The sequence below is a fragment of the Tachyglossus aculeatus genome, chromosome X1 (genome assembly GCF_015852505.1).
Source record: "Tachyglossus aculeatus isolate mTacAcu1 chromosome X1, mTacAcu1.pri, whole genome shotgun sequence".
NCBI lineage: Eukaryota > Metazoa > Chordata > Mammalia > Monotremata > Tachyglossidae > Tachyglossus > Tachyglossus aculeatus.
The window spans coordinates 121877505-121902474 of record NC_052101.1 but is presented as its reverse complement, the minus strand read 5'-3'; the positions used below and the strand labels follow the sequence as shown (position 1 = coordinate 121902474).

General features: G+C 49.8%; 1 protein-coding gene across 4 annotated transcripts in view; it reads right to left on the bottom strand.

Annotated features, from left to right (window-relative positions):
• Positions 1–830: 830 nt before the first annotated feature.
• The window catches only part of NCAN (neurocan), a 97724-nt gene continuing 73584 nt past the window's right edge, over positions 831–24970 (bottom strand). For 3 of the 4 annotated variants that reach the window (XM_038773016.1, XM_038773014.1, XM_038773013.1), the window contains 7 exons: positions 18764–18880; positions 9251–9364; positions 7572–7730; positions 6954–7036; positions 6592–6736; positions 2968–3150; positions 831–2442 (listed from right to left, as the gene is read on the bottom strand). In XM_038773016.1, the coding sequence (XP_038628944.1) occupies positions 2294–2442; positions 2968–3150; positions 6592–6736; positions 6954–7036; positions 7572–7730; positions 9251–9364; positions 18764–18880 (950 nt within the window). In that variant the 3' untranslated portion in view covers positions 831–2293. The remainder of the gene's footprint in view (positions 2443–2967; positions 3151–6591; positions 6737–6953; positions 7037–7571; positions 7731–9250; positions 9365–18763; positions 18881–24970) is intronic. The other variant, XM_038773015.1, reaches the window with a different exon arrangement.

The window sequence follows — 24970 nt, the reverse complement described above, 5'->3', positions numbered from 1 at the left end:
GATATGATTGGGCAGGATGATGCTGCTGAAAGCCTGGAATTAGACCTTCAAAGCTACATCAGTGAGTAAAATTTCTTTAGAATGAAACTAATGGGGCCCATTTTAGGGAACTTTTGTTCTATGGGAGTCTTTTTCTTCAAAATCATCCAGTGAGTGAGTAACGGAAAATTGTATTATCTGGAGATTTGAGGACTGTTTTGAGGTGTTTGTCACCACAGTGAAGAGGCTCTACTGCGAAATCACGCCTTGCGTGCCCCCTCACCCCACCCCTGGCCCCCTGGCATAGAGAAGGAGATGGTGCTAGGCATTTGAACTGTTAAAAAAATTTATTAAAATGTCCAGGAGTACATAAATGCACAGTGTTGGGATACCACGGACCTACAGAACACTGCACGTCAAAACCAGCGGAGTCCAAAGCGTGTCGCACACACGCACACACGCACACGCACACACGCACACACACAGAAGTAAAAAAAAATCCTCGGTTTAAAAAAACCCCAAAAACCGGGAACCCCAAAGAATTAGTAAATTGAGCCACCCTCCCAACCGCCTGAATGCCTCTGCACGGGGGAAGGGAGAGAGACAGAGAGAGATAGGAGGAGAGATGAAGATGGAAAGAGAGATGGAGAGAAAGAGAGTTGGAGAGAAAGATAGAGAGTTGGATAGAGATAGAAAGATGGAGAGAAAGAGAGATGGAGAGAAAGAGAGATGGAGAGAAAGAGAGAGATGGAGAGATGGAGAAAGAGAGAGATGGAGAGATGGAGAAAAAGAGAGAGATTAAGTGAAAGACAGGGAGATGGAGAGAAAGACAGGGAGATGGAGAGAAAGGGAGATGATACCTCTCCATGTAGGAAGAGAGGAGAGAGAGGTGGAGAGAGATTGATGGAGAGAACGAGAGAGATGGCAAGAGATGGTGAGAGAGAAGCAAGAGGCCACCGGCACGAACAAAGACTACACGTTCCAACAACACCAGATTCAAACAGAGAAAAATAACAAAGGAAAAAGAAAGGGGAAAAAACCCAAAACCTTCTAGCAACATTTAAAACTGAGAGACTGGATTTTTTTTTTCTTCTTGCTTTCTGAAATCGAGACGAGTCCCAAACTGGAAACTGGAAGGCTCAGAGCTACCTGCGAGCGAGCGCTCCTCGTGGCGGGCTGCAGGTGTCCTGCAGGAAGTGTACTGCAGGAGGCGCCCCGGCCCGGAGAACGACAGGCCCGGCCTCCCTGGAGATTCGCGGAGTTCGCAATTGGCTTTCCCTCCCCCATCCCCGGGGCCGGTTCTGAGCGATTGGGATTTAGGGCTTTAAAACGTCGTCGTTGGACCGTATCCAGTCCGAGCTCGTGGACGGGGAGGAGCAGGGAGTCTCTTGGTGACATGTTTTCATGTTTAAAATCTGTTTTGTACTTTCCTTTTAATACTGCAAACCTTTCTACTATACGATCACAGGTGGGAGTTACTACTTCAAGTTTTATGCGATTCTATTCAACCAGAAAAAGACCGGAAACATAAGGGACCCGTCAGCCTCTCCTCTCCCCCTGGAGCTGGAGAGAGAGAGAGGGAGGGAGGGAGGGGTGGAGGGAAGCAGGGAGGAGGGAAAAAGACTTTTTGGGGCGTGGGACCACCAATGCCTGCTAGAGGGGGTGAGGGGAGAAGGGAGGGGTAGAAAAACAGACTCTTTTGCAACAGGCAGGCAGGGGGAAGTTGATGGGGCTTACACATGCCCAGAGACCAAAGGCTGGGGATCCTGATGGGAAGAGATGAACAGGAGATCAGGCTGAGCAAGGAAAATGGATGTTACTATCTTCCACCCTGACTTCATTATCATCCATGTCTGGTTGTCTACCGTATCCCTCCGAATCTAAGTCAGCCCCATCTACAAGTCGACTCCCCCTTCCTGTGCATCTCATTCAAAGACCAGCCAAAGCGACTTCACCACACATGCTGAAGACCAGTTTAAGAGCTCTGGGGGAGCAGTCTTAAAAATATCTGTCTTACATTCAGACCGATACGGGACATATACACGCAGATATGTGACACTCTTGTATGTGGGTACACACATACCTTCCCATGGGCACTCTGCGTATGTGGATGATTACACAGGTACATTGATACTTTAGCGGGAGGTATCTTTTGGGGATAAGAAGTGGAAATCGAGGCTTTTTAAAAAGGGAGTTGGGTTGGGGGCTTGGGATCAGGGGTGGGGCCCCTCCCCTACCTCCTCTGCCAAAGGTTTTGTGGGGAATGGGAGTGGGCTGGGATGAGAGGGGTTTGTGCTTTCTCTTGCCTTGGCCTTCAGCAGAAGTTACTCTCCTCCTCCTCCTCCCAGTCCAGCTTGGGGTGCTTCTTGTGTTTTCTCCGCTCCTTGCGGGATTTGTGGTGGTGGTGCTGGTGGTGCGGGTGGTGATGGCGGTGATGGCGCCGGGTCCTGTGGGATCTCCTAGCTGCAGGGTGGAGGAGGACAGGAGAAAGGGATGATTTAGCCATGCCTGGTGGAGGAGAATTCTCTTTCTCCTTAACCTGGGAGTCTGGACGAGAGAAGCAGTGTGGCCTAGTGGAAAAAGCCTGGGAGCCTAGGAGTCAGAGGACCTGGGTTTTAATCCTGCCTCTGCCAATTGCTTGCTTCTCTGTGCTTCAGTTTCCTCAACTGTAAAATGGGGTTTCGAAGCCCATTCTCCCTCCTACTCAGAGTGTGAGCCCCAAGTGGGATGGGGAATGTGTCCAACCTGATACACTTGTATCTACCCCAGCACTTAGAACAGTACTTGACAAATACCATGAAAAAAAATAGATGTTAGAACTGCCAGCCCACACAGCTTTCCTCATCTTTCCCCCACTCCAGGAGGCCTGTGGGCAGTTTAATGCAAGAAAATCAAGGTACTTGGTTACTGGCTCAGGCAAGGGGCTACTTGCAAGGCTGGTCCAAGAGTCCCGGGATGGGAGAAAGTGAGAGGGAAGCAGCCACCTACGTTTTGTACAGATGATCTTGGGCCGATCCCACTTCCCGTTACTGTGACATTTGATCGTGGGCAGGTGGTGCTGTAGGAAGCCCTCCTCACACTGGTAGCGCACAGTCGAGTGGATGTTGTACTTGTCCTTCCTCGAGCCCAGGGGAAAGGCGTTCTCCACAGCTGGGGGCAGCCCACACAGCACTGCAGACACAGTCAGACAAGGAAACCAAGGATGAGACCAACATCAGCACAGTCTATTAGATCAGGGGGCCTGTACCCAACGGGGCCTCTGTGGGGCCTCTGCAGGGTTGGCCGCTTGTCCCAGGGGCCTGAGGATAGTGGGCACTTTTCTAATAGGGCAGAAGAGGAACGGGAGGGGGAAAGGCAAGGAACAGTAGCTCCCATCCTGCCCCTGGTCCCTCTCCTCTGATATTCGATAAAATATTATCAGTCCCTGAAACCCAACCCTCTAGAACTCCCCCTAATAAATAACCTGGTGTCAAGGGATCAGAGGTAGTCCGGTCCTGTATCTCTTTGGCTAAATTTCTTTGAGTCTCTCGTCCTATCCCGTCTGGACTACTGCATCAGCCTTCTCTCTGATCTCCCATCCTCATGTCTCTCCCCACTTCAATCCATACTTCATGCTGCTGCCCGGATTGTCTTTGTCCAAAAATGCTCTGGGCATGTTACTCCCCTCCTCAAAAATCTCCAGTGGCTACCAATCAATCTGCTCATCAGGCAGAAACTCCTCACCCTCGGCTTCAAGGCTCTCCATCACCTCGCCCCCTCCTACCTCACCTCCCTTCTCTACTTCTACAGCCCAGCCTGTACCCTCTGCTCCTCTGCCGCTAATCTCCTCACCGTTCCTCATTCTCGCCTGTCCCGCCGTCGACCCCCGGCCCACGTCATCCCCCTGGCCTGGAATGCCCTCCCTCCCAACATCCGCCAAGCTAGCTCTCTTCCTCCCTTCAAGGCCCTACTGAGAGCTCACCTCCTCCAGGAGGCCTTCCCAGACTAAGCCCCCTCCTTCCTCTCCCCCTCGTCCCCCTCTCCATCCTCCCGTCTTACCTCCTTCCCTTCCCCACAGCACCTGTATATATGTATATATGTTTGTACATATTTATTACTCTATTTATTTATTTATTTATCTTGTACATATCTATTCTATTTATTTCATTTTGTTAATATGTTTGGTTTTGTTCTCTGTCTCCCCCTTCTAGACTGTGAGCCCACTGTTGGGTAGGGACTGTCTCTATATGTTGCCAACTTGTACTTCCCAAGCGCTTAGTACAGTGCTCTGCACACAGTAAGCGCTCAATAAATATGATTGATTGATTGATTGATTCTTCCCCACTGTGTCTCTCCTGTGCTTCCCCATCCACCCCAACCAACACACCTCCCCCCCCTCCGTATGCACACCTCACGGCCCCCTGGAAAGAGCAGGGGAATCTCCCTCTACCTTGAAGGGTTTCTAGCCTTCCGTTGGGGAAAAAGTCTCCATTGACATTTACATGGAATTCACCAGCTGGAAGGCAAGGCTGTCAAATCCCTGGCTCCCAGTCTTGATATTTACAAAGGGTGCGGAATTTAAATACCAAGTCAAAGAAAGAAACAAACTCAGGCACTCCCATGCCCTGGGGGAAAAATAATCAATAAGAGGGAAGTCTCCAAAGCTGGGTTGCCCCGGGGGTCGGGCCAGGGCACTGTGCTGAGCAAAGCCATGTTTGGGCATTTCAGCACCAGGATGTAGCTCCGACAGCCGCTCTTCTTCCATCCCTGGCACCACCTTGGCAAGGCTGGAGTGGATGGAGAGCCAGGGCTGCTAGCACTGCTCACATCTCCACTGCCGAACATGTGCTCTCCTTCCCCGTCTGAAATCTCTACTTCCCCCTTCCAGGGAGACCAAGTGGGGCAGTGGCAGTGAGGTCAGGGAGGTGCTGAGCTTGTGGTAAGATTGGACTTCTTCACCTTTGCCAGTCCCCATCTTGTCTCCAGAACCCCCTCCCTTCCAAGCGATCTGAGGATCATCTAAACCATAACCACTCATCACCTCTGTCACTCCCCAGGCCCATCTCTGTGGTCATCTGCGAGGTCAACTGGCTTTTTTCATTAGTCAGGATCAAAACTACCCCCAGGCCCGGATTTTCAGGGGGGAGACAGGTGAAGAAGGGAGAGCTGGATGTCATCTCTCCCACCCTCTTCTATTCCCTCCTTGGGCCTGGAGGTTGGCTACTTTATGATCACTAAATGCAATTTGGGTTTGGCATTAAAAATGAATGCCCCTCTTGTACCATTTACATAGGGACCATGTGGCATTATATAACTATATGGAGAGCTATAGTTATATCCTCTCTAAATTATAGATAGGGTCGGGTGTGGAGAGGGGGGCTGTGTTTTGACAGATCCTCACTAAGGTGTGCTGAACTATCTGCATATTTAATTAATTGCCTTATTGGGGAACATATATCATGACATTTCACTGCCTGTCGGCTCTGCCGGGAATTGAAAGTGTATTTCTCCAGCTCCATTTGAACAGCTGGAGGTTAATATAACTTTCAAGATAAGAAATAGGAGACTTAATAGTTTTAATAGTGTCATATTAAGGAAATTAAAGCGAAAGGAAGGAAAAAATAGAGCAGTAAAGACACAAAGATAAAGCTGTTGTGGCCTGGGGGGAGAAGGAGGGAGCAGGGAAAGGATGGCATGTAGCCTATAGTCTATTGCATTGTACTTTCCCAAGAGCTTAGTGCAGTACTCTGCATTCATTCATTCATTCATTCAATCGTATTTATTGAGCGCTTACTTTGTGCAGAGCACTGTAATAAGTGCTTGGGAAGTACAAGATTGGCAACATATAGAGACGCACACAAGCACTTAATAAATACCGATTGATTGATCAGTTGTGTATTCTCGGGAAACCAGGGCACATCTTCCCTCGGGGAAGCTCCCGTCTAGATAGAGCATCTAGTATGGGGTTCACACCCTCCTGGGTGGCAGGGTTAGGGGCTTCGGTGGGATCCAGGTCAGGTGACTCTGAGTTGCCTGTGACCCTGCCTTTGTTAGGCAGGGCACAAGGTGTGTACCGTTATACAGACCATTTTGCACGAGTCCACACAGACCTAGAGGGTTTCCCTGGGGAGTCCCCTGACCACCGCCCCCCACCACTTGCTCTAGAGTTCTTGTTTTTCCCTGCCAGATCCTTCTGAATACAGGTGCCACTTCTGGGATTACTCATCAGAGAGATTTCAGCATGGCGTAGTGGATACAGCACGGGGCTGGGAGTCAGAAGGTCATGGGTTCCCTGATCCTGGCTCCCCCACTTGTCTGCTGTGTGACCCTGGGCAAGTCACTTCATTTCTCTGAGCCTCAGTTCCCTCATCTGTAAAATGGGGATTGAGACTGTGAGCCCCATGTGGGAAAGGGACTGTGTCCAACCTGATTTGTTTATATTCACCCCAGTGCTTAGAACAGTTACTTCAACCTCCTTATTGTGCTCTCAAGGAAGCCAGAACCAAGCTTTGACCCACCCCCAGGGTGTCACCTAGCCAATTAGAGGACAGCATCAAACAATTTACAGTCTGCCCCTCCCGCCAACACTTTCCCACTTCAAGGTGAGAGAGCTTCTGTAAACACCTTTCTTACCTGTTCCCTTTTTGCAGATGTAGGGGAGATTGTAGTTGCAGGGCACATCGTTCCAGCGGCCACTCTCATGGGCCACGGTCACCACGCAGTCTTCCCCTCCCGCAAAGAAGTTATCTGGCTGGTTTTCCCTCCAGTTCTCATATTGCTGAGGGAATGGGGTGGGGAGAGAGAAAATAGACCTGGGTCATTTCTTCCATTGCTAAAGGCTGGGGGTGGGAGGGTGACCCACCCATCCCCAGGTTCTAGAGGTCACACCCTTCTGTTCCTTCTTTCTCCTGACCTAAAGCTCTTGCCACACCAAATTGCTAAACGGCTTGTTACCCAGGAGTGTCCACTCCCTCCCCAAAGTCCTCCTTGCTCACCAGGCCCGTGTTGTCGGTCCACTGGAAATCCTGTTCCACGATCCGGTCATTCAATCCGATCCACGTGTTCTCGTGCCCGAAGCCTGGGGACAGGGAATTGGGGGTGGGAGTGGGGGGGAAGAACTGCAGGGCCTGGGATGTAGCAGGAGGGAAAAGGGACTAGGGTAGGCTCCTCCCTGAGAGTCTCATGCCACTAGGCTGTGTGGCTTCTGTGCTCCACCCCAGAGGTGGCTGCAGTCTTCTGTCCAGCAATTCACATCAGAAAAGACCTGGGCCCTAAGGGCCTTGAACTGGGAGACTCTAAGATGGTTTTGGCTTTGGGACATCCCAGAGGACTATGATAAAAAGTCCTCTAGCCCTACTCCCCAAACTGCCCCCAGGCTGTCCCTCTCCACAGAGCCTTTCTGTTCCTCTCCCTCATGACCCTGAAGGCAGGACCGCCAATTCCCCCCCAACAGGGTCCCTACAAGACTCACTCTTTTGGCTGGCAGCATCCGCTGCCTTCAGTTGCCTGCAGCCTGGGGCCCCCATGCCCTTGATTGACTGCTTCCTCACCCTCCACCATCCCCATCCTTCCCCCCTGCCTCCCGCCCCCACACACAGGGCTGGTGTCCCTACTGTTGATGAAGCCGTGTTCCTCTGGGGAGTGGATGCTGGTGAGGTGGCCAGCCCTGCGGCGGCAGTCCCGCTCGGCATCCTCCCAGGCACGGCGGTGAGCAAAGTAGCGGTAGCAGTGGCCCTGAAACTTGTGCCAGTTGTGGTCGCAGCCTTCTGTGTCTGAGAGGAGGGTGGGGGCCAATTGTGGGGGGGGTTCGAGGGAGACAGAAGAGAGCCCATCCTTAAACAGTAAAAGGGGAAGCAGCGTGGTCTAGTGGATAGAGCACAGGCCTGGAAGTCAGAAGGACTCGAGTTCTAAACCCAGCTCTGCCACTTGTCTGCTGTGTGACCTTGGGCAAGGTACTTAACTTCTCTGGGCCTTGGTTTCCTCAGATGTAAAATGGGGATTAAGACCGTGAGCTCCATGTGGGACATGGACAGTGTCCAAACTGATTAGCTTGTATCCACCCCAGCGCTGAGAACAGGGCCTGGCAATAGTAAGCACTTAACAAATACCATAAACTCCCCTGCCCAAAAATCAGTACTGTTTCAAGGCCCACTCAGTGTGGAACATCCAGGAAGAGCCTTGGACTGGGAGCCAGATGACCTGGGTCCCAAAGCCTGCTCAGATATAATAATAATAATAATAAATAGTATACTGTAAGCTCCTTGTGAGCAGGGATCAGGTCTACCATCTCTGTTATATTGTACTTTCCCAAGCACTTAGTACAGGGCTCTGAACATAGTAAGCACTTAATAAATATCTTTGATTGACTAATTAATCGATTGATTGGTAATTGTGAGGTGCTGACTATATGCCAAGTACTGTACTAGGGTAGGTACAAGATCATCGGTTCAGACACAGCCCCTGTCCCAAATGAGGCTCACAGTCTAGAGGAGCAGGAGAGCAGGTATTCAATCCTATTTTGTAGATGAGGAAACTGAAGGCCAGAGAATAATAATGATGGCATTTGTTAAGTGCTTACTATGTGCCAGGCACTGTACTAAGTGCTGGGGTGGATATAAGCAGATCAGGTTGGACACAGTCCCTGTCCCACATGGGGCTCACAGTCTCAATCCCCATTTTACAGATGAGGTAACTGAGGCACAGAGAAGTCAAGTGACTTTGCCCAAAGCCACACAGCAGAAAAGTGGCATGAAGTGACTTGCCCAAGGTCTCACAGCAAGCAATTGGCAGAGCTGGAATCAGAACCCAGGTCTCCTGACTCTCTGTCCTGTGCTCTTTCCACTCGACCACATTGCTTCTCTGCTGAAGAAGCCCATAGCCACAGCCCGAGATCCAGTGCCAGTTCTGGTTGGTTTCTTTGCCCTGTGATTGAAAGTTCCATGAGGGCAGGGGTGGGCTTGTTCTGACACTCCCCATGGTGTGGTGCCTGGCCTATTGGGAGGTATTCCACACCCACCCTCCCACCTTCCTGGGGCTTTGTCCCCTGGCTTCTTCCTTTGGCACATTAGGGGGGACCTGTGATCCTGAGGCACTGGAGGAGGGAAACTCGCTGTGGGCAGGGAATGTGTCGGTTTATTGTTATACTGTACTCTTCCAAGTGCTCAGTACAGTGTTCTGCACACAGTAAGCATTCAATAAATACGACTGAATGAATAAATGAATGCATATTCCCCTAGGTCCTGGCTAGGCCTCATTTGCTATGGGGCAGAGGTCCATGCTGGAGGCCTCTCACCTTTCTCACAGACGCTCCCTCCATAGCTGGGCAGACAGAGGCAGACGAAGGAATTGATCTCATCAATGCAGGTGCCGCCATTCTGACAAGGGCTGGACAGGCAGTCGTCGATATCTGCAGAGCCAGGAGATCCAAAGGGTCAGCTCTTCCCCGTGACCTCCCACCCCCTGGGCCACCAGAGGCCAGGCGAAGACTCCTGGAACAACCCAATAAGGGGGCTGGACAGAGAGCAAGGAGCTTGACCTTCTGATCCCATGCCCATCCTCATCCTAGCAGGATGCCTCCAGAGGCAGCAGAAAGACAGATGTGAAAAATGACTCACTGTGTGAACACCGATTAATTGGCAATTAGCATTAATTAGCACCACTCCTAGAAGCCGCCCTCAACTTGGCCGAGTCTTTGTTTGTGGGACTGGATGGAGTCCCCCAGATTGGGTGTCCTTTTGGTGTCTCGCCCAGTGGGTAGCAGAGAGTGAAATCAAAGACGCTAAGCAGGGAGACCCCCTCTTTCCAGGTTTCTGGCTCTGTGGTAACCTTCCTGGACAGGGGCAGCCTGTCCTCCTGTCCTCCCCAGACAGGGAGCCAGAGGTCTGAGCCAGACACCACCCTCCTCCACTCCCTATCTCACCCGAAGAGACTGGCAGCAGCGTGGCATGTGCCAGCAGAGAGATACCATATTGGATTCCCTCTGACAAGAATGGGGGCACGGCAGCTGCTGCAGCTGAAGTTGCTCAGCTGCATCCAATGGGTTAGATTTCGGCACTAATTGGGGCTGATTTATCTATGGCTAACAAAGAGGGAGTGGTGGTGGTGGGGAGAAAATGAGTCTCCTTCTGTCCTAGCTCTCCCTTCCCCCAGGGGGAGATGGGGTGGGTGTAGGGGAGGAGGGCTCTGAGACTAATGCAGCACAGGGAGGATTCTAGTGTCTTGCTTCTCGTTTTGTACCTACAGAAGGCTCCAGGTTTACCTCAGCCTGTAGTTAGGTATGCAGCGATGCTGATGGAGCCAGCCGGCATGAGAGGGAGTCGTGGGCCCATTATTCCCAAACCAGAGGACCAGGGACTATGTCTAATTCCCACCCATGTCTCATTTCCCAATGCGTAGTGGAGGGCTCTGCACCCGGTAAAACACTGAATGAATACCCTTACTACTTCTACTTGTAGCAACTAGCTGGTGATGACCAATTTAGTGTTGGGTGCCTCGGCTAACCTAAATGTCCCTTGCTCACATCTCTCCTGTCTCCAATCCACTGGTCACACCTTTCCCCCTGCAGGGAATATCATCTCCCCTGAACTCCACCAAGCCATGTTCCTTCCCAGCTTTCCCACCTTCCTAAAATACCACCTCCTCCAAGAGGCCTCCCCCGATTGGTCCCCTACCTTCCTGGTTATGTTACCCCAACATCCATCTGAGTGCCCTGTTTATGTAACAGCTGTTTACTGGGTTGTTTTTTTTAAATCACTTGGATCTAAATTCTTATTCTTAGCTACTGTAAATTTGGTCATCTGGGTCTGCTCGTTTCCCCCTTTAGACTGTAAACTCCTTGAGGTCAGGAACTGGGTCTTTTACTCCTTTCACATGCTCCTCAAGCACCTAATACTGTGTTCTGGACACAGTAGGTGCTTAATCATCAGTGCTACTCCTGCTGTTGATGAATACTCTAATGAGTCGGTCTGGGCTTGTGGGTAAAAGCTGATCTCTCAAAACCCGGTTCTGAGCAGGAGCAAGAGTCACATCAACAACTTGTATGGCCAGGACCACCTCCCCACTTAAAATCTGTCCGGCTTGTTTGCCTCCCCTCCATCAAAGGCTATCTCCTCCAGGAAGCCTTTCTTGATGAGCTGGAGGATAGGGCAAGGAGAAGATGCCCACCCATCCACCATCCATCCATTCATCCAACATATTTTCAACCATCCCTTGAATCCTACCCCTCCTCCTCCAGTACACCTCCCTCCCTCTCTTGCCCTACATGGCTCCTCTGGCCACTCCCCTCCTTTCCTGCTAACACTCGAAGATGCTGCCCAGAATCAATCATGAACGGCACAAGTTTGTCCCGTCTCTTTATATTTGGAAGCTCCTAGGAAGGGAGGAGGTATGGGGTGGAGGCAGGCAGGCTCTAGGGTCCATTTTGCTGGTCAGGCAGATTGGGAGCATTAATGAATATTATTTGCAGAGGAGGCAGCAAGCAGGCAGGCTGCTTTTGCTTCTGGCTCAATAACGCCGGAAAGTCACGCTGTGGTTGTGGTAATTATAGACTCTTCCCCACTCATGGGTGAAAATGAGAATTCAGAAGGGGTGAGGGAGAATAATAATAATAATGGTAATAATGGTATTTGTTAAGCACTTACTATGTGCCAAGCACCAATCTAAGCACTGGGGTAGATACAAGGTAATCAGGGTGTCCCACGTGGGGCTCACAGTCTCAATCCCCGTTTTACAGATGAGGTAACTGAGGCTCAGAGAAGTGAAGTGACTTGCCCAAGGTCACACAGCAGACAAGTGGCAGAGCTGGAATTAGAACCCATGACCTCCTGACTTCCAGGCCCGTGCTCTATCCCCAGAGGGTGACCAGGAGTTATGTTTTCTGGTGCCTAGCATGGATTGACGTATTCCTGCAAAATGACTTACATGACGTTGTTACGTCATTCTGGTGTGTGCTTGGCATAGCTCATGTGATGTCACTTGGGCCTCCTTGTCTGGTATTCGCAAGGGCTGTCAGTGGCCACCCTAGATCCAAGTAGGGCTGGGGGTTTTAAAACATGTGAAGACATTGTCTGAAAGCATTTGAAAATAAAGCCTCCTGCCTATACACCAAATGATGGCTGGCATCATCATCATCATCATCATCCATCGTATTTATTGAGCGCTTACTGTGTGCAGAGCACTGTACTAAGCGCTTGGGAAGTACAAATTGGCAACATATAGAGACAGTCCCTACCCAACAGTGGGCTCACAGTCACAGAGTCACAGGGCTCACAGCTCACAGCTGGCATGGTATGGGGTTGGATGGATGGGTTTTATCCGGGCCCGGGGAGGTGAACTGCCATGGCTGGGGGGACAGTGGGAGGAGGGATGGGGGAGGAGAATGGCTGAGGGACACAGCCCTATGCCCGTTGGCTCCCAAACCCTAAATTGGGCCCGGCTTAAGCTTCCTCCCACTCCATATTAGCTCCAGCCTATTGCCAGGTCTCAGGCTGGGGTGGAAGAGATTTGCAAGATCCGGAGAGAGGGGGAGCAGCAACAACAGCCAGCAGGGGGGATTAAGAAGGCATTAACTGGGGAGCAGGAACAGGGACTGAGCAATCCTTTCACCGGCAGCTTCCAAAACAATTTGGAATCAGTGAGCACAACCCCGGGAGACTGGCATTGAGAGCATACAGTGGAGCCGGGGCCCGGGCCGAAGCCTTATCGTTAGGCCCCTCAGCAGGCCCCGGCAAACCAGAGGGAGGGAGGGAGGGGAGCTGGGATTATCCCCTCTTTTAACTGACTAGGGGTCGCTGCCAACTCTTGTGTGCCCCTCTGGCACACAAAGGAAAAAATCATCTCCCTCAAAGTAAGGGATAGGGGAGGGAAACAGGGAGGGAAAGGCTGAGGTAAAAAAAAAAAATACCCAACAAAACCTGGAGGTAGTGTGGCAGACTCAGAGCCATCCATCTCTCTCCTTTCTCGTCTCCCTACCCTGCCCCCTGGATTTAGCTCCCACCCTGAGTTTGAAGAATTTAAAATGCTTTCAATTGAGTGCCACAAATCAATCATTACACATATTTTCAAAACCTCCAGTCCTTGGATTAGCCACCCCATTGCATTCAACACACTGAGCCTTGAGCTTAAAGCTTTGGCTATTCCTCCACCTGGACCTAGCGAGATTTGCTGTTTATATTTTACTGCGTTGAATGTGTGTGACACGTTTACATCAGTGATTTCATTTTATCATCACCACATCTCTGTAAGAGGCAGCTATTCTCTGCCCCCATTTTACAGACAAGAACACTGAGGCCCGGAAAGATAAAGCCACTTGCCCAAGGTCACACAGCAGGCACAGTGGCTGAGCCAGACTAGGGCCCTTGACTCCCAGCCCCCACTGGGAATCAAGTGGTGGGGAGTATTACATCCATAATTTACATAGCTGTAATTTATTTATTTATATTATTATCTGTCTTCCCCTCCATTCATTCAGTATTTATTGAGCGCTTACTGTGTGTAGAGCACTGTACTAAGCTCTTGGGAAGTACAAGTTGGCAACATATAGAGACGGTCCCTACCCAACAACGGGCTCACAGTCCAGAAGGGGGAGACAGACAACAAAACAAAACATGTGGACAGGTGTCAAGTCATCAGAATAAATAAAAATAAAGCTAGATGCACAACATTAACAAAATAAATAGAATAGTAAATATGTACAAGTAACTAAAAGCTCACTGTGGACAGGGAACAAGTCTACCAAGTCTTTTATATTGTACTCTCCCAAGTGCTTAGTACAGTGCTCTGCACACAGTAAGCATTCAATAATTGATTGATTGGAGTAAGGGAGGGGGAAAGATTGAACCAGATGGCTCTAGGCTCAGGGCCAGAGTCACCCTCCTTCCCTCTGGCCACTTCCATCCCGGTGCCCTTGGGCCAGAGACCAAAGGACAAGGAAACCCAGAGAGTGGCAGAATCGGGGAGCGAGCCACTTCCTGCTGCAGAAATACCAGGGAGGTCAGCCCATTTGCTCCTGGAGAGCAGCGAGCCCATCTCAATGTCTCATAAAGACATCCTAAATCCTGGGCACTGTTCCCTCATGAAACACAGGATGGTGCCAGCTAAATGCTTACCTAAGTCCACAGGGGCAAGGTGGAGACCAGCAGTTCCACCGTGGAATCCCCCTCGCCACCTGCCTTTCTTGGGGTCCATCTGCCCACCCAAAGATATGGAATAAGGGATGGAAAGAAGCAGGAATTGTCCAGAATGGCACACTGGGAAAACTGTTGGTGTCCATTCACCCATTCTGGTTTGAATTAATTTTTTTCTTTTTTGTGTTGTGGGGGGTGGTGGTGTTGAAGTCCTGAGCTGAGTCATCTGAGTCAGGACAGAGACTCTACAGAGGCATGGGGTCTAGGCCTCCCCAAAATGACACAATCCTGTGTGCCAACAAGGCTACTACCCAGGATCCGGACTGTCGGTGTTCAGAGGGAGCTGGAGTCTCGCTAGCACCATTATGCAGTTTGAAATGTCTTGTTTTGTCCATCTATCCACTCCCTTGCCATGCAACACTTTTTCTTATTGGAACAACCTGCACCTTTAAATGCCTCAACCCTACCCCTCATTCTAGTGTGAGTCTATTTTTATTCTCACCTCTGGCCATGTGTCCCACTGAGAACCTGCTTCTCTGCTCCTTGCTGATCTCCCAGCCTCCTGTTTCTCCCCACTCCAGTCCATACTTCACTTTGCTGCCTGTATCATTTTTCTGAGAAACGTTCTGGTCATTTCACCTCACCCCTCAAAAAATTCCATTAGTTGCCCACCACCTCCGTATCAAACAAAAACTCCTCTCCATTGACTTTAGAGCACTCCAGCACCTCGCCCCCTCCTACCTCGCCTCACTTCTCTCCTTCTACAACCCAGCCCGCACACTTCGCTCCTTTAGTGCTATCCTTGTGTGTGACTTTGGGCAAGTCACTTAACTTCTCTGTGCCTCATTTCCCTCATCTGTAAAATGGGGATTAAGACTGTGAGCCCCATGTGGGACAACCTGATCACTTTGTATCTCCCCAGTGCTTAGAACAGTGCTCGGCACATAGTAAGTGCTCAACAAATACCATCATCATCATTATTATTATTATTATTATTATCCTTCTCACTGTGTCTCGATCTCGCCTGTCTCGCCACTGACCCCTAGCCCGTGTCCTGCCTCTGGCCTGGAACACCCTCTCTCCTCTATTCTGACAGCCAACCATTCTCCCCCGCTTCAAAGCCTTATTGAAGGCACATCTCCAAGAGGCCTTCCCAGACTAAGCCCCACTTGTCCTCATCTCCCACTCCCTTTCGCATCGCCCTGACTTGCTCACTTTGCTCTTCCCCCTCCCAGCCCCAAAGTACTTATGTACATATCTGTCATTTTATTTATTTATATTGATGTCTGTCTCCCCCACTCTAGACTGTAAGCTCTTTGAGGTCAGGGACTGTCACTGTTTATTGTTGTATTGTACTATCCTAAGTGCTTAGTACAGTGCTCTGCACATGGTAAGTACTCAATAAATACTATTGAATGAATGAATGCCCCCCACCCACCTTTCACTTCCCACTGTGCTAAGTGCTTACTACATGCCCTGAGCACTGAGGGCACTTACTAAATACTACTGATTGAGATACTGATAGGGAGTGCAGCACTCAGATACTAAATACCATAATTATGTTGATAATAATAAATACTAAAAGTTAAGGATAATTATAAAAGTAAGAACACTAAGGGTGGGAGGCACCCATCCAGAGAAGGGTGTTGGCAGCAAATCAATCAATCAGTAGTATTTATTGAACACTTATTTTTTAATGGCATTTGTTAAGCACTTACTATGTGCCAGGCACTGTAATAAGCGCTGGGGTAGATAATCCATGTCCTACACGGGGCTCACAGTCTCAAGCCCCATTTTACCGATGAGGTAACTGAAGCAAAGAGAAGTTAAGTGACTTGTCCAAGGTCACACAGCAGACAAGTGGCAGAGTCGGGAATAGAATCCAGGTCCTCAGGCTCCCGGGCCCGTGTTCTTTCCATTAGGCCACATGGGGCACCATACTAAGCACTCGGAAGTGTTCAATACAAAAGAGCAGGCAGACAATCACAGTATGATGTCTATGCATTGATCTCAAGTCTAATACAACCCCAGTTTTGAATGGGGGTGTTTTCAAAGGGAAAGTCTTTACTGCAATTCTTCCTAAAATCAACTGGGAACTCCAGGCCTCTTAGGAGGAAGGAGGGAGGGAGCAGGAAAACCATATCTCTTCAGCCCACAGGATGAGGTGAGATGGGGAAACAGACCAGTTATAGGCTGAGATCTGGATGGAAAGATGCACCCTTTATTCACCCCTCCCTCAGCCCCTCAGCCCTTAGGTACTTATCCATAGTTTATTTGTATTAATGGCTGTCTCACCCTCTAGACTGTAAGTTAATTGTGGGCAGGAAATGTGTCTACTGACTCTGTTACATTGTAATTTCCCAAGAGCTTAGTACAGTGCTCTGCACACAGTAAGGACTCAATAAATATGATTGATTGATGATTGATAAAATCAATCAATGGTATTTATTGAGTGCTTACTGTGTCTGACCCACACAGGGCTCACAGTCTAAGTAGGAAAGAGAATGGGCATTGAGTCCCCATCTTACAGATAAGGAAACTAGGGCACAAAGAAGTTAACCGACTTGCCCAAGGTAACCCAGCAAGCAACTGGCAGAGCCAGGATTAGAACCTAGGTACTTTGACTGCCAGGCTTAGGCTCTTTCCATTAGACTATACTGTTCCTTAGCTGGGTAGCTCCAAGGGCAGGCCATGTTCACCCTCTTTAGTGCCCATGGTTCAAACCCCCTTCTTGTACCTACTCCAGCCAACATTTTTTTTTAACCATACCTGTCGAGTCGAGGGGTTGGGACAACCTTGCCCCTCTGAGGGTGTGCCCTTGTGGCAAGTACTACACAGGCCACCTTGCCATACTCATCCACTTCACTCATATACCCAACAGTCCTGGGTGCCCTTGTGGGGAAGGGGCATCATCCTCTTTAGCAAGCATGCTCATTACCCCCTCTTTAGTTGGTTGTCTCTCCCAGGGGCGATTTAACGGGACATCTGTTCCCAGCATCCTCTCTGTTTTTCTGGAGAAGTAACATGCTAATGAATTGCTGCACAATCGCACCTCTCTCCTCTCCTCCTGGCAAAAGGCAGTAAGCAGGTGGAATCTGTCACTTCCACGCTGAGGAAGAGGAGACCATGAGGCCTGGGATTTGGGAGGTCTTTACTTATTGGATTTGGCAGAGGCCTGTTGCCAGAGCCAGTCACTGGATGGAGTGAGATCCCTGCAACCTGCTATTGATTCTAGACTGTGAGCCCACTGTTGGGTAAGGACCATCTCTATATGTTGCCAACTTGTACTTCCCAAGCACTTAGTACAGTGCTCTGGACACAGTAAGCACTCAATAAATACGATTGATTGATTGATTTTAAACTTGGGGTCTTCCCCATGCTGTGCCTCTTCAGATGGACAGTAGAAGGAGTTCTACATCCTTGGTGGATGGGGAGGCCACCTTGGTGGGGGGTCAGGGAGACAACAGAAGTCAACAGGGCGAGAGGCAGCAGCTGGTACCTCTGGCCTCACAAGGACTGTAGGAGAACCTTTGCACTTGGGTCCAAACCCTCTAAGCACTTTGATACTCACCCCACCTCCACCCATTTTAGGTCCATATCTTTATCCTCTGTTGTTTCCCCTACCCGTCATTTATTTTCATGTCTGCCTCCCCCACTAGGTTCTCAGCTCCTCAAGAGCAGGGATGGTAATAATAATAATAATAATAATGGCATTCGTTCATTCACTCATTCATTCAATTGTATTTGTTAAGCACTTACTGTGTGCAGAGCACTGTACTAAGTGCTGGGGGGGATACAAGGAAATCAGGTTGTCCCACATGGGGCTCACAGTCTTAATCCCCATTTTACAGATGAGGTAACTGAGGCACAGAGAAGTTAAGTGGTATTTATCGTATTGTCCTCCTTCTGGCCAGGGAGCATTGTCTAATAAAAATAATAATAATTATGGCACTTGTTAAGCACTTACTATGTGCCAAGCACTGTTCTAAGCGCTGGGATAGAGACAAGTTAGTCATGTTGGACACAGTCCCTGTTCCACATGGGGCTCACATTCTTAATCCCCATTTTACAGATGAGGTAACTGAGACCCAGAGAACTGGAGTGACTTGCCCAAGGTCACATAGCAGACATATGGAGGAGTCGGGATTAGAACACAGATCTACCAATTTGTTATACCATACTCTTCCAAGTGCTCAATACAGTGCTCTGAATACAGTAAGGGCTCAATAAATTCCACTGATTGGTTGATTGAGTAGCCAGATGGAGTTTATATGGCTGTCAAGTGGCTCCAGAGCCCCAATTCATCCCTGGGAGATCCCCTGGGCTGTCTGGACTGACTCGGGGTGAGGTGGGAGGATGGAAATCTTATGGGGTTCTGGGATTGGGGGAGAGGGGCATCTCTGCACCTCTGCTCCCCTCTCCAAGGCCGATGAGGGCAAAAGGAAATTTCGGCAGCTGCGGCAGCGGAGGAGATGGATGCATCACGGAGGGTGAGAAAAATCTTCTTCTCCCTTCCCTACTCTCCCTCTCCACTTCCTTCTTCTCCCCCACTTTCCCTCCACTTTCCCTTCATAGTCTCCCCTTTCCCTCCTTCTCCTTCCCCTCCCCAGCCCCTCAACGCTCAGCTTCAAGTTAGCCCCCTTGCTTAGGATGAGAAGTTGGCATCATTTGGCCTTTCTTACCAATTTCGCAGTTCTCTCCGGTGAATCCCTGGCCACAGTTGCAGCTGTAGACAGTACCGTTGGGCTGGCAGGTCCCCCCATGCAGGCAGGGATTGTTCTTGCAAGGATCGGGCCAGGCTGCAAGATAGGAGCATGCGATGAGTGCTGGGGCTAGGGGTGGGGATCACTGTAAGAATGGAAGCTGCTGTAACCCAACCAGAGTGAATAATCAGTGAATCTCAATTGAGAGGTTAAGACTGTTGCCATCATTCATTTTATTACTGGGTTTCCCTTGGGCCAGTCTTCTAAAAAGTATTTGTGGGCTGGTAGACTTTTTCTTCTTTGCAAGATTGTTTCCTCCCACACCACAGCAGCACCCAAACACCCTCTCCCACCCTCCGGCTCTGCCCAGTCAAACCTGAAAGTAGGACCTGCCTCTGAAAGAGCTAGACAAGCCAGAAGCGGCGGTGCTGCCAGCTGGTTCTCCCTGCTGTCCCTCTGCCCGCTGTCATGCAACCCCTTCCCCTTCATGGCAGGGAGAAGGAACCATTGCCAGGAAGATTTTAGGGCACTGTGCTATTAAATGAAGGTCCTGAATAAGCCATGCCACTTTGCAGCTAATGTCTTTTGGGTCATCAGCTCAGGCACCTTTTCCCAAAGGGCTGAACAAACTTGATGACTGACTCCATCTCCTTGGAGAGGCTTTCTGGGGGATAGAATTTTGGAGGTTCAGGCCTCACCCTGAAGACCACCTTCCAGACGGGCACCCCGGCATCTGTTCTACAGCTTCCTTTTTCCGGCAACGGTGGGAGTCAGCTCCTGCCTGGTTCAGGTTGGCCCGACTGACCCCGGCCCCTTCGATCCCTCCAACGTACCTGTGTCACCCTCAAACACTCCACCCCTAGCAGTCGTGTAGGTCTCTGCCAATTACCCAGCTCCGTGGTTTAGTGGTTTCTCCTCTTTGGAATCTGTTGCATTCTCTGCCACAGTCCCTTGTGGTTTGTGTTTATTTGTCTGTGTCTGTCCTCCCTCCCCAGCTAGGCTAGCAGGGACTCAGTCTAGTGTTTCCCCCAGTTTCCTGGGGTGCTCAATGCAGACTGTTGACTGACTGGCTGATTGAATCCATGACTCCCCGTAAGAAGCCGAGTCTTCCCCAGCTCGCCAGTCTTCCACTCCTCTAATCCTGGACTGGCTGCTCCTCTCCCCCTTCAGTGGGGGAGATGCCAACTCCTCTACCCGAGAGAGAGACAGCAGCAGCAAAGTGTCTGACAACAATTAGTCACGTCCTGTTCCCTAAGAATGCAGCTTTCCAGCTCCATCTGTTCACAGGTAATTCAGAGGCTGTGAAGCTGCCCTTCCTCGCTTTTCCCAACCCCTCGCCCCCTTTCCAGAAAAACTCAGCTTCTCCACCGCCTCCCCCCTCACGCCCTGCCAAAGATCCGCTTTGCTCCATCTGTCTTGGGGCCCCGTGGGCTGTCAGGCGGTGACAGACAGAGTCTCCCTGGGTTGTGGGGACCCCGGATCTAGGCCCCCAGAAGACGGAGCGTGGCCGGCCCACCATGGCCCATTGTTGCCTGTGGTGATGTAAATGCAGCAGTGGCATCGCAGGCCCCACAGCCTTCTGGCAGATGGAACAAGTCAGGATTTCATTTTTTTTTTTATAACGAGTGGTGACTGACTTTACACAGTCTCTGAGGAAATCAGTGCCCCCCAGCCCTGCATGGAAATGGGAGCGGGAGTCAGAGTCCACCCACAAGAAGCCCCTGGGATAGGGAAATGTGCACCAGTCAGCGTCTACATGGAGGAATTCACTGTTCTCTTGCCCCAGCACAAGGGGCAGGGGCATGTGGAGGTCCCCAGACCAGACCCTCTCTGCAAGGGCACTCTGGAGGTGGAGTCTGTCCGGACCCCTCTCCGGAGAGGCAGTCAAGCTTAGGTGTCCCTACTCAAAGCCCAACCTGGCACTGTCCCAGAGCTGGGCTCCCCGACTCGATACAGCAGGTGCTGGGGGCTGCCGGAGGGAAGTGACACACGGAAAAAGATGGACTCCTGCATACGCCCCATCCCACCTCAGAGACCTGTTCTCAGTCTGCCCGAAGTCCAAGCCATAACTGCCTGAGCAACACCAATGGAGAATGAATGTATTCCCAGACCAACAATCCCTCAACAGATTGGCGTCGGCCATCAAATGTCTCAACCACCTCTGAACGGGATGATCCAAAGTCACCTGAAACCCAACCCTGTGCCTAAATCTCATCTCTCTCACCATAGACCCCTTGCCCACATCTTCTCTCCTGCATTGAACTTCCTTCCCCCTCATATCTGACAGACCACCCCTCTCCCTATCTTCAAAGCCCAATATCACATCTCCTCCAAGAGGACTTCCCTGACTAACCTCTCATCTCTCCACCCTATTCACCCTCCCTTCTGCAACACTTATGCACTTGGGTATTTACCTCTTGAGTACTCTGATACTCATCCTGCCCCCAACCCCACAGTACTTGTGTACATATCCTTATATTCTTTTGCTTCTCCTACCTGTCTTTTATTTTAAAGTCTGTTTCCCCCATTAGAGTATAAGTTCCTTGTGGGCAGTGTTCATGTCTACCAACTCTATTGTACCTCCTGAGTGCTTAGTCTAGTGCTTGGCACATTGTAAGGGCTCAATAAATACCACTGCTTTCTTGCTTGATAAGTGGTCAAATCCCAACCCTCTCTCCCAACTCAACTATCTCTGACAGGTCTCCGTTCTGAAATCCTGCCTGGTGGAGACCCGTTGCCTGAGCTGGTACCCTGATATCAATCCCCAAGCATCCCTTCCGCCTAGCGTGCCACTGCCAAAGGGATTCTAGGTCCACAATCCTGAGGTTTTCCTCTCTGAACACTTCCTGTCAGCAGAGCTTTCTGAACCTCTGCAGAGACCCAGCTCATGCTCTGGCCCCCAATTCAGAATCGTCTCCCTCGGAGGTGGAGCTGCAGACTCATCAGGTACTCACCCTCCAATAATGATGATGATGATGATGATGATAACAATAATAATAATACCCAAGCATTGCACTAAGAGCCGGGGTCGATAAGAGATAATGAGGTCAGACACAGTCCCTGTGTCACACGGGGCTCACAGTCTATGGGAAAGGGAGAAGAGATATCATATCCCCATTGTACACACGAGGAAACTGAGGCACAGAAGCTAGGTGACTTGCCCATGGCAAGTGGTAGAAGCGGAATTAGAACCCAGGTCACCTGGCTCCCAGGCCCGAGGTTTATCCACTTGGAAAAATAATAATAATATATAATTGTTATATAATATATATAGGGACTGTCTCTATATGTTGCCAATTTGTACTTCCCAAGCGCTTAGTACAGTGCTCTGCACATAGTAAGCGCTCAATAAATACGATTGATGATGATGATGATAATATATAATTATTACATAATTATAATATAATTATACATTATATAATATAATTATTATTATTATTGGGTGTGCTGCTTCTCATTCCAATCACTCCAGTGCTCACCTAGTGCACACAGGCCACTCTGAAAAGGACAGGTGCATAGTAAGACCTTTCAGAGCACGATTTCTCAACCCGCGGGGTTGAATCTTCTTGAATGTCTTAGCGATTCCCTTGTTCAACACACTTTGAAAACCCTCGTTATACACATAGACGGGTCCCTCTCCTCTCTCTCCTCCAAAGGAAGGAAGGCTTTGAACTACAGAAAGAACCTAGTGCTTTAACAAAGCAACGGGTAATCCTGCATACCTCCTGGGCAGCAAGAGAATATGTAGTATTTCAACAAAATCCAGCAAATTTAAAGAGGCAGACAAAAACAAAGGAACAGGGAAACTAAGAGGATTAGCTTAGTGCATACATAAGAGACATGTAAGGACCGCCTCCCCCCCCACATCCTACTACACCATGCCGCTGCCAGGCTCCCCCAGATACCACGGCAGGGAGCAGACACAGGGAGATGCGTTCAGAAGCACATAAACCCAGAAACAGATAAGCATAAATTATATTACCATTGCACCTACATACTGTTTTGAGGTATTCACCAAAATATTATTTTTTTTAAATCCCTAAAACCTCAAGACCCTAGCCCATTAATTCCCAGTGACTCAATGACTCCCACAACGGTTTTAAATAAGAGGGTGTTTTCCAAGAAGAAAACTACAGTATTATCAGCATTTTTACCATCTATTGTTTGAGCTCTCAACTCTCTTTAATGTTCTTTGCCACAGTCTTTTGCAATATGTTTTTCATTGAGCGTCTATGCAGGCGCTGACTCCTCCGTCACCCTGAAAGTCTTCTGAGGTCAGGGTAGACCTTTCACCAGGTCGGGCCAGGCCAGACCTACTCTGTTAAAGGTTAAGGTCCTTAACTGAGCCTCCGCTGGGCCCAGACTGGGTTGGAAATCTCCCATTCAGCAAGCCCACCCTCACAGCCCTCCTCTTTACAACCATTTTAGGATGAAGTATGGCCAGAACCTGTGGGGAAGAAGCAGTTGAGGTGGCGGGTGGAGTGGAAGAGCACCCATCTGGAGGCCAGCAGGCAGCCTGGAAGCAGACAGACCCAGGTTTGAGTCCAAGTTCTGTCACTGGCCTCCCGTGTGACCTTGGGTAAATCACTTAACCTCTGTGTACTCAGTTTCCTCATCTGCAAAATTGGGGTAATACCTGCCTTTCTACCTACCTTGCAGGGGTGTTGTTGGGGCAAAACTGAGATAAGTAATGTGAGGGCTGTTTGAGAATCAAAGCATGATACAAAAATCAAGGCCTTATAATTATACATAGCTTTTCATACATCAGTAGTTATTCCACTCAGCTGCTTGAACTACAAATCCCAACAGGCCACTGGGCAACTGTATGTGCCTACATTTTCCAATCATGGTGATACCCACTGAAAGTGAGAGCCTAGCAGAAGCAGCGTGGCTCAGTGGAACGAGCACGGGCTTTGGAGTCAGAGGTCATGGGTTCAAATCCCGGCTCTGCCAACTGTCAGCTGTGTGACTTTGGGCAAGTCACTTAACTTCTCTGGGCCTCAGTTCCCTCATCTGTAAAATGGGGATTAAAACTGTGAGCCCCCCGTAGGACAACCTGATCACCTTGTAACCTCCCCAGCACTTAGAACAGTGCTTTGCACATAGTAAGTGCTTAACAAATACCATCATTATTATTATTATTAATTATGGCATTTGTTAAGTGCTTACTATGTGCCAAGTGCTGGAGTAGATATAATTTAATCAAACAAAACATGGTCCCTGTCCCAAATGGGGCTCCCAATCTAAGGGCGAGGTAGACCAGGTATTGAATCCTCATTTTACAGATGAGAAAACTGAGGCTCAGGGAAGTTAAATGTCTTGGCTAAGGTTACACAGCAGACAAGTGGTAGAGCCAGGATCAGAACTCAGGTCTGCTGACTCCAAGTCCATGCTCTTTCCACTAGGCTATGCTGCTTTTCAGCTCCTGAACCACTTCCTGTCTTGCTAAAGCACATTTCCTGTTCGAAACCGAGGGGGCTGGACCACAAAATTGCTGGGCTCTCGGGCAGCAGCCATGTCCTGTTCTTCTTATGTCCTTCCCCAGAATGCCTAGTACAAGGCTCTATACCCAGCAGGTGTTCAGTCCAGGCCAGTGACTGAAACACCATTTTATTGAACAACTGCCCCCCTTTCTGGCAACCACAGCCACTCCTCGACCCACATTTCCTCGTAACCTCACCGTGCCAGAGGAAAGGAGGTGTGGTATCTCACAGTGGGGTGTGATCTGGACTGGCTTCCCCAAGTCCAACTTTCATCAGTCCCAAGACTAGCCTGCTGTCAGAAGGGAAGAGAGATCGGATTCTGCTCAGCTGGATTGATTTCAGTGATAAATGAGCCATCCTCTGGAATCACCGCTGAAGCTGGGTAATTTCCTGGCCCCTGAGAATGTTTGCAGTGATGTATGGAAACAAGAGTAATTGAACCTTGGGCTTCAGGGTATCGGCCAGTTGCTGCAGGTGGTAATGGGAAGAGCACCAGGCCCCTTCCTGCCTCCTGTCTCCATTCTGCCTCAGACAGGGAGCCCGGGGAGTGCTCCTTAACTTCTCCTCTCTCAAAGATGAGGGGAGAGGGAAAGGAGCTGCACTTGATGTTGTAGGAGGGAGGAGGTTGGCTTTTACAAACAAGTGGGCTGAGCCTATGTAGCAAATCCCATGTCCTGACTTGAAATGTGCATGGGCGTGTGTG